This window comes from Parasteatoda tepidariorum, chromosome 4, assembly GCF_043381705.1.
Source record: "Parasteatoda tepidariorum isolate YZ-2023 chromosome 4, CAS_Ptep_4.0, whole genome shotgun sequence".
Classification (NCBI taxonomy): Eukaryota; Metazoa; Arthropoda; class Arachnida; order Araneae; family Theridiidae; genus Parasteatoda; species Parasteatoda tepidariorum.
In genome coordinates, this window is record NC_092207.1 from 6,089,422 (window position 1) to 6,099,200 (window position 9,779).

A 9,779-nucleotide genomic window follows, 5' to 3' on the forward strand; every position below is an offset into this window, starting at 1 on the left:
TACAGTAGGGAACCGATTATCCGGAACGATCGGGACCATCGCTATTCCGGATAACTGATTTTTCCGGTTTTCTGAATCGCTACAAAAAGCCGTTTTTTTTATTGTTAAACCCAACTAAAAAAAAAAAATATTAGGAAATAATCTTAAAAAGAAGAAAAAACGATGAAGTAATACAGTAATGATTATTTCTGAAATGATGGGATGGTAAACATCTTTCAAAAAAAAAAGAAAAATCCTAAAATCGTATGAGGAAAAAAAAATTTAAAAAAAAAAAATGGCGGGAAAATTTATCTAATTTTGTTCTGGTTTTTTGGTTTTCTGATTTACGGATAACGGGTTCTGTACTTTACAATAAAAAATTTAATATTAACTGTATATAATTGTTGAAAAAAGTCATGAAGTCAAATGTGCAAAAACGGTAAGATGATAAGCGCATCTTTGATGCAGAAGTTCTTAGACGGTCATTTGACCGGTTATTGTGTGCTTAGTGTTAGTTAAGATAAGACAGTAATTATTTTCAAAAATTTTATTTGCTGATATTGTTGAAAAACTTACTTCAAATATACAATGTGATACCTTTTAGATGTTGAGTTAGATCCCAGTAGAGTTTGGTGTCCAGCACCTGGTTGTGAAACCGTGTGTGAATTCCAGCCTTCTAAGGATGCCAACATTGGAGCTTCAGTTCACTGTTCAAATGTAAGTATTCCTTATTATTTACTTTTACTTACTTTCCTTTTTATTTAATAACAATTATATATAGGAGTTAATTTTCCCTTTTAAGGGTGTTTTCTTTCTGAACAATAAAAAAATGTACTTACAATTTATCCTAATTCTTACAATAGCTTTAAAAATTCTTTAAAAAATGGACTTTAGGTATTTAAATCATTGCTCTTCAGTTCCTGGCCTAATTATTTGATGCACTATAAGATTCTATGTAAAATCTTAATCATCAGGTGATACTATACAGCTATATTGTTTTTATGGAACAGAAACCGGTTTGCACTTGTTTACGTTCCTGTATCACTTTGTTAAATTGAACGGTATATAATATGAATTCGACAATTAGATAAACAAGACAATATATCATATAAATATAGAATATTTATTATACCAGGTATTATAATAATTAGACCAAATTATTAGATGGACTGTAGTTTTTTAATAATTACATGTTTTGCACGAGTTTGTATCGAATACTTTTTATATTTATACATACATGTAATGGGTTTTTATTCAGGAAATTTTTTCTATACTTCTTAATTGTATTTATTTTTAACGTATTGCATTATAATATTAACCCATTGATACAGGTGCTTAAACAAGTGCAAACAATAAAGCTGTGCAGTATCATCTGATAATTAAGATTTTATATAGAATCTTATAGTGCGTCTTATAATTTAGCCAGGGACTGTAAAGTCTGGAATTTTTTTTGTGTAAAAAAAAGCTCATGGAAATTTCTTAGTTGTTATTATTTTCGTATAAAAAGAGCTCCTCTGCCTGAGCGTTAGTATTACAAATGTTAATAAATTACTATTTTTTGTCATTCCAAATAAAATTTTTTAGCCGGCAAATTTTATGAACGATTTCCCTGATTATCCCGATTTAACTCGAGTATGTGTATATATTGCAAATATTTATTATCCCGAGTAAACTCGGACATAGCAGAATTCGTCAATACGTTTTCTTTATAATGTTTTTATTCGGCAGAAAGCAAAACAAAAAATAATAATAGTCTGTTGTGATTGGAAGTTGGTCAATATTTGTTTGGGAGTTTTGCTATTTGTGGGACTGCAGACGTGTTTTCTACAATTGTATATACGATGGTTGATGCATTTACATCAAGAAAAAAAACTGAAAGTAATCCAGATGATTTTTTTAGATGATGAAGATGTGAACACATACAAAGACTAATATGTAACTTTTTTTCATTTGCCCGAGATAATTTGGGATAGTAAACTGATGGTGGATTAAATGTTTTTTACACATGAAAAAAATTAAAATTTCAACTTGTGTATTATGTTTCATTTTAGTTCCTTGTATTTATTAATGAAATTAAAAAAAATCTGATGATTTTTTGCATTTCTTTTTTTAAAAAAAATTGGTAATTGAATCGGTTAAAAAACATGATATTTGATGAGAAAAACTTTTTTAGTATGAAAATCAGCGCAGACAGTGAAACCTTAATTAAGTGGTGAATATTCTTGGGTCTGTTTACGAGAGTTGTCCATTTACTAGAAAAGTTCACTAATAACTAATGCTGTAAATTGTTTTTGGAATAATACTGAATGCCAAAAAACAACACTCGGTAGAAAAACCAATTGCTGTCTGTCCAATTCTCGATGCCTGAAAGCCAAATAATCTGACATAATCGTGGGGAAAATGTGATTGTGCAGAGCAATGAAAGAAATTTTGCTCAAATCAATCTTAGCCAGAGTGATTGTAGGGTAGAATGGGAAAATTTTAACTATTAATTTACTTTTTACTTATGTTTCTTTTTTTTTTCGAAAACATAATAAGCATTTTATATGATGAAATGAATTATCTCGTTTTCAGAGAGAGGAGTTTTAAGAAGGAAATATCAGCAAACAGAAGGTGGTAGGGAAATTTTATAAAAATACATTGCAATGCTTTACTTTTGTGTATTTAATGCTATGAATTCAGTTAGATTGTTCTTATGTTACTAATAATATCTTTCTTTTGATGTAAGAAACTAAAATGTCGAATTTTTATAGTGCAGGTTAAAATTCTGTTCTTTGTGCAAATTAAGATGGCATGGCAGAGCCAGCTGTGAAGAAGCAAAGAAAGCATCCAGTGAAGATTCTGAGTATGTTACTGTTTTTTTAAAATTATTTTTGTAATTTTTATTTTCATAATTTTTAAAGAATTCATTTAAATCCTACCATTTGAAATTTCAAACTTACTGCTGTTAATTTCCTATATAATTGTTATCAATTTGTTTTTTTTTTAATTAGTCCTATAATGTATTATTTTGCTTATTAATGTCGCATAATTGTGTCATGTATAGCATAATTCTGGCTTAATTAAAATACAATTGAAATTAAAATTAATTTGTTTTCTTTTAATTAGTCCTATAATATATTATTTTGCTTTTTAATGTCGCATAATTGTGTCATGTATAGCATAATTCTAGCTTAATTAAAATGCACTATAGTAATGGAAAAGGCACTTTCAAATTTCATCTTTTAGTTTGTCCATGAGTGATGAAGAGAATTGGATAAAACAGTGTCCCAACTGCAGAATTCCCATTGAGAAAGACGAGGGATGTGCTCAAATGATGTGCTATAGATGCAAACATGTTTTCTGCTGGCATTGCCTTGCTTCCCTCGATGTAAGTATATATATATGTGTTACGATCGATGTAATTCATAATATTCATAATAATATTCATATAGTAAATATTCTCCGGTTATTCATAATAAGATATAAGAAAGTTGGTTAAAGGGAATACTGTAACATTTACTGGTTATAATTAATAATGAAGTTAGGTCAATGTAATAAATATCAATGCATTTGGCTTGAAATTTCCAATAGTTTCCCATGTTATCAGCTGTTCAATTTAGAAGCTTTGCAAATTTTATACTACAATTTATTAATTTTCTACCCTGGTGGCTCAGGGGATAGAGCCTTCTAATAAAGTGTACCAGGTTCAAATCCCATCCAGCTTGAATTCCGCATCCAGCTTGCACCGATCATAGTGCTGATTTGAAATATCCTCAGTGATCATGGGTTAGAGTCCCCTTGCTGTCAGGCTAAATATGAGAGGTCTTCTTGTTTTCCTATTTGTGTTGCACAAATGCAGGTTAATTCCATCAAAAAGTCCTCCACGAAATCAAATTTCTCCCAATACAACATTTTTAGACATTATTGTACAACATTTTTAGAACTTATAGTACTAACAAACATTATTTCTCAACATTATGACTAAGACTTTAAGTACTAAATTTACTACAGTCATGTTTATCCCTATTATAGTAAATTTGCCTCTCTTTTTAAAATCAGGCTCTGTTTGTCGTTTATTCTAATTAATTATTCTTTCATACAAAATGTGTTTCATTTTTAGAACTTATAGCACTAACAAACATTATTTCTCAACATTATGACTAAGACTTTCAATACTAAATTTAGTAGTATAATAGTGCTTATCTAGCTACTTTACCTTTCACTTGAAGAAAATTGTACTAAATTTTTTTCCAGGATGATTTTCTCCTCCGCCACTATGATAAAGGACCCTGCAGAAATAAATTGGGACACTCTAGAGCCTCCATGATATGGCATCGAACTCAGGTAACTTCACCTTTTCTTTTTATTTCAACCGTTATATTTCTTATGAATCAAGTTCAAAATCTTTCAAGATTCTTAACATTTCATTCTAATGAGAAGATTTTTTTATTTTTAAAAAAGAAAATCGGTTTTGCTTCAAAATTATAATTGTTTTTTCTTTTTTAAATTTCATGAAACTTTCTTTCATTTTTGTTTAGATTATTTAATTTTTGTTCCATATTTTTTTAATTATAATTATTCTGAAGCTGCTATGCTTTATTTCAGTTATGCAACATAACAGTATTTTCAATATTTTTTTATGTTGTGTTTTTGTTGTTTTAAATTCTTAAAAACTGCTTATAATTATAAATTTAAAAAACTTAAAACTCACAACTTAAACCTCTAGTAAATACAGACTTTTCACTTTAAATATAATAAGAAATTTTCAGTTAATTTCACTTTTTCTTTTTTTTATTTAAACCATTATGACTGAACTGATGAATCAAGTTCAAAATCTTAAAAATCTTTAAACATTCTTAACATTTCATTCTAATGAGAAGATTTTTTTTTATTTAAAAGAAATCAGCTTTTCTTCAAAATTATTTTCTTTTTTTAAATTTCACATAACTTTTTTTCATTTTCATTTAGATTATTTAATTTTTGTTCCATATTTTCTTAACTTTACTCATTATTACTTTCTTCTGAAGCTGCTGTGCTTTATTTTAGTTATGCAACATAATTGTCCTTTCAATATTTTATTTTCTATTGTGTTTTTGTTGTTCTAAATTCTTAAAAACTGTTCATATTTTGTTTTACATTAAAAAATCTTAAAATTCACTACTTAAACCTCTAGTAAAAACAGACTTTTCACTTTATGTGTAATAAGAAATTTTAACGAGAAATGACGAACACTCTATACATAATGTCTTATTCATGAAAAAAGTCTCTGTTTAACATTTATCATATTTTTCATTATTCAAAACTTTGTTATTTCACATCAATTCTTTCTATCACTACATGAAAAAATTTGTTTCTGATGTAGTGACCTCTTTCTTGAATATTTAAAAACCGTAAATAAAGGTAGTGTTTTATACTTGAAGTAGAAAGGGTTAGAAAAAGTAGAAGATTATTGTTTAAAAGTCAATTGATATGTTTGGATCGTCCAGATGCAGACCTATTTTGTTCATCATCTTTGTTAAGCCAATATTTGTTTTTGCTGCATGTAATTACTATTTGAATTGCTAAATTATTAAGTTTTTTTGTAAATCTCCTATTTTAATTAAAGTAGTTATCATTTACACTTAAGATGTTGTCACTATTCTCTCTTTAATATACTCAAATTGAATATATATTGTACCGTGCACAGCGGTTCGTGTCGGTTGGAGATTAATAAACCATTCCTTACGACTCTAAAAATTTATTAGTAAAATCTTCCAGCAAATACTGCAATTTTCAGCACTCAATTGCAGTACAAATAAGTGGCAAGTACACAACAAATCACAGGCTCTGAAACCTCAGGTACTTCAAAAGAGAACCTCAAATTAATTATTGCAGTCATAAACAGACTATATTCTCTCCTATTCTACTGTGAGGCACATTCCTGTTTATATAGGCTTGGTGTCAAAGCCCCGGAACTTCCTAGATGATTCTCCCATAACTCCGTAAATATTGGTCCAATGCTTCAAAACTCTATTTTTTCTGAACTATAATTTTGTCGCCAAGAAAGTCAGTAAAAATATCGCCAAACCGAATCTTCTATTAGAAATGCATTAAGCGTTATTTTCTCTCTTAATTAGGTTAGAATTATGCAAATTTCTTGCAAATTTTCTTACGTATTATTTATTTAAAGTCTGTCTGAGATATTTAGCCTCATAACCAGAGATGATTGTGCTGCGAAAAAATCCGGTTTTTTCGCTAACCGCGACCCAGAGGTTTCTGGAAATCCAAGGTCTAGAAGTTTCAAGAAATCATCAATCACATTTATTCATAAAAAGTCTTGCATATTGTATTTAAAAAGATTAGAACGATAATTTATGCTTTGCATCTCTTTCATTTGTAAATATTTTTTCTGGTAGAATAATAAATGTGATTAGAGATGAAAGTAAACTTATACATAACTATTCATTTTAATTATGCTGCATATTATTTATTTATAATTTCATGTTTTGAAAATATCAATGATTCAAATTATAAAAATATTAATTTTTTGAAATGCGTCATTAATTAATTCCTCAAGAAATTTTCAGGATTTTTGAGTTGGGCATGCAATCACCCCTGCATAACAAAAGAGTATTCGCAAAATTATTATTATTATTATTTTTTTAACGACAGGCACTGAACTTTCGTTCTTCGCCTAGGAAGATGCCGGAGGTGTTACTCATTTAACGTTACCCAGTGGGCACCTGTGAACCTAAGTCACGGAGGCGAGCAACATTACCAACGCCACACTGCCACATGCCCGTTTAGAGGATGGGCCACATTCACACATCACACAATAGAGAACACACACACAGAGAAACATCCATGCCCTGAGCGGGATTCGAACCCGCAACCCTTGGCTTCACAGTCAGGCACGCGGACCGCTCGGCCACCTGGCCAGCATTCACAACGTTATACACATGCATACAAATTCATAACAGTATGTTAAAATTGTACTCAGATGTTTTATTTTGTTATTTAATCTTTAAATTTCTTACTAAAAATCCGTAAAATATTCAAAATTAGATCTCTGTTTTTTATTTTATTTATTCATTAAAGCAAAACCCATTTTGTAGGTGATTGGAATCTTTGCTGGATTTAGTTTCCTCCTCCTCATGGCTTCGCCATTCCTTTTGATTGCAGCACCTTGTCTTCTGTGTTGTAGGTGCAAGAATAAGATTTTGTATGATGAAGCAACCAAACTGTGAACTTCTTGACTAGTCATTTCTTTTATTATATTTTTAACTGTGATAAACAATTGGTGAATCATTCTGTCCAACGCACCTACACAATTGTTGGAATTAATTATTAATTAGGTGTAGTTGACCTGCATTGCTATCTCAATCATATAATGTTTCTTGATGCCATTCATAAAATCAAAAACGTAAATTTATTAATTGTGTATCAGCCATTTTTATCAAGATTAATTTCTTTCATTTCATAAAAATTGTTGAGGGATGGTGTATCTCATAAATGTTTTTTTTTAATTACAATATGTTTGAAGCAGTGGTTGGCAACCTGAGACCAGTGGGTCACCTAGTGACCCACTTCGAAAATATCCAATTATCCCATTTTATTTACTAAAATAATGCATAATCTCATGATGTGACACAACAACAAACTGATTTGTAAAAAAAATTTAAAAAAATTTAAAATGACACATTTAAAAAAATTGTTGCCCACCACTGGTCTACAGTAAGAGATTTTTAAGATCCACTTTGACTTTTTAGTAACTCCTAAAATAATATAGGGTGCCCACAAAAAATGTGTTACCACTTTCTTGACTTGTGTAGAACTACAGCTATACATATCAAGTGGTATCTAGGTGTAGTAAAATTGACTATGTGCTCCAAAATGACTTTTGAAAACACCACCTTCTGGGAAACTGTTGAGTCAACATTTCAATCTTGAAAATTATGTAAGTTGGAATGTAAAGATTAAATACAAAGTTGTAGAACATCATCATTATGAATGAAACATAAATGCTTTGGCTTGAAAACACATTTTTTAAAAGTTTAGAATGCCCCACATTGTTTTTTGCTTCATCAGTGCTTCTTTACAAGTTTATAATTCCCATTTGTACCATATCTGATTTTGTTTTGTGACTTTAACACACATTCCACAGTTTCTCCATGAGTGGTGTCCATAACCACTTTTACAACTGTAACTGCGTTTGTCCATAAATCATGATTGCGTGGGCACCCTGTGTTTAATTGCATAGACGCTATCTTAACTTCATACTCTGAAGTTTTTCCTATTATAAATATTTCCTGGCATTTGTATATTTTATCATTACATTAGGATTTTTTCTTTCCCAAATAAAATCGAGGAGTTTTATTTGCTTTTCTAATAATTAAATTTAGTGATTTATTATGTCAAATAATTGTGTTTAAACAATAAGAGAAGCCATTTTTTGTACAAACTTATCATCAGAAAGTGACGATGTAATTATTCCCTAAGGGCGGAAAATTTATTCTTTCAAATCTGCTGGATTTTTTTTTTCTTTTTATGCAATTTGCAAGTTTTATCATGTGTTCTTTGTTTATTTTCTTCTTGTGTCATTTTATTATTTTTTCTTTATTTTGTGTGTGTGTGTGTTTTTTTTTTTGGATTTCTAATAGTTTTTTTAAGGTTTTCAATTTTTTTAAGTAGTAGGTTTCTTACTGAAAAAATTAAAGACCATGGCATTGCAAGCAACCAACTTACATTCAGTTATATTATATTCTAACACATTTGTAACAAGAACAAAGTATTGGATGAACCCAAGTCGGGGGAAATATTAAAGATGTATCATATAAAAAAAATAAACTAAAAAAATATTTAAAAAGAGGTTATTTTTTTATTTATATTGTTCATCAATTATCTTTCTCTGCCAAATGTTTAACAAGTGATAATACTCAATCTTATTATTGATCCATTCGTGGGCCAAATTAAGCACAAAACTGTTCTTAAGGCACATCTTTTTTCTTGTAAACAAATGTTTTTTATTATATATATATATAATTCATTGGATAGTGTATTTATACAGCAGAAACTAGATTGTGAGGAAACGTCAGAAGCATATCAATATAAAATAGCAAATAATGACTTGAAAAAGCATGATCAGAAATTAAGATGTAACTTACTCAAAAACTAATAATTTACTATAAGTATAAAAAGAGGCGTGGTGGCTCAGGGGATAGAACGTTCACCCTCCAATGAAGTGAATCGGGTTTGAATCCCAGAGATGGCCGATCGATATGAATTCCGCTTGATCCGATTCCGAATGATCCAATCACCCACCTTGCACCAACCATGATGCTTAAGTAAAATATCCTCAGTGGTAGACGGATCACAAATAAAAGTCCCCTTGCCTTCAGGTTAACCGTGGGAGATTTTCATGGTTTTGCTCTCCATCAAAAAGACCTCCACGAAGGCAAATTTCTCCCAATACTCGATGCAGGAGTTCCCTTGTTTTCTGGATTGGGTTCAAAATTACAAGGTTAGGGAGTTAAGTATTAGTATTTTCAGACCCGAAAAATAGGGTCAGCTATTCAGGTTATTAAATATAAGTGTAAAAAATTTTTATCAAAAAAATTATGCATTTCCTGAGAAAAAGTTATGATGCGAAGTTAGGATTAAATGATTTATTTATTTATTTAAATTAAACAGGAATGGTTCAAAAGCGCTATTTTATTCTTAACGCAAACAATAAATTTTCAACGTTTGTAACTTTTCCTGTAAATTCTGTGCAACAGGTTTCTCATGATTTCAAAGGCTTCTAGGCCTTCTGCAGCTGTTGGCATGGGTTGTTTCATTTT

General features: G+C 29.7%; 1 protein-coding gene across 1 annotated transcript in view; it reads left to right on the top strand.

Annotated features, from left to right (window-relative positions):
- LOC107447479 (probable E3 ubiquitin-protein ligase RNF144A-A) overlaps window positions 1–8,806 on the top strand; it is a gene marked incomplete in the record, with an annotated part of 19,232 nt that extends 10,426 nt beyond the window's left edge. Inside the window, 5 exon segments of the mRNA XM_071179381.1 lie at window positions 584–696; window positions 2,733–2,824; window positions 3,208–3,349; window positions 4,216–4,305; window positions 7,056–8,806. Coding sequence (XP_071035482.1) covers window positions 584–696; window positions 2,733–2,824; window positions 3,208–3,349; window positions 4,216–4,305; window positions 7,056–7,187 — 569 coding nt within the window.
- Window positions 8,807–9,779: the final 973 nt, after the last annotated feature.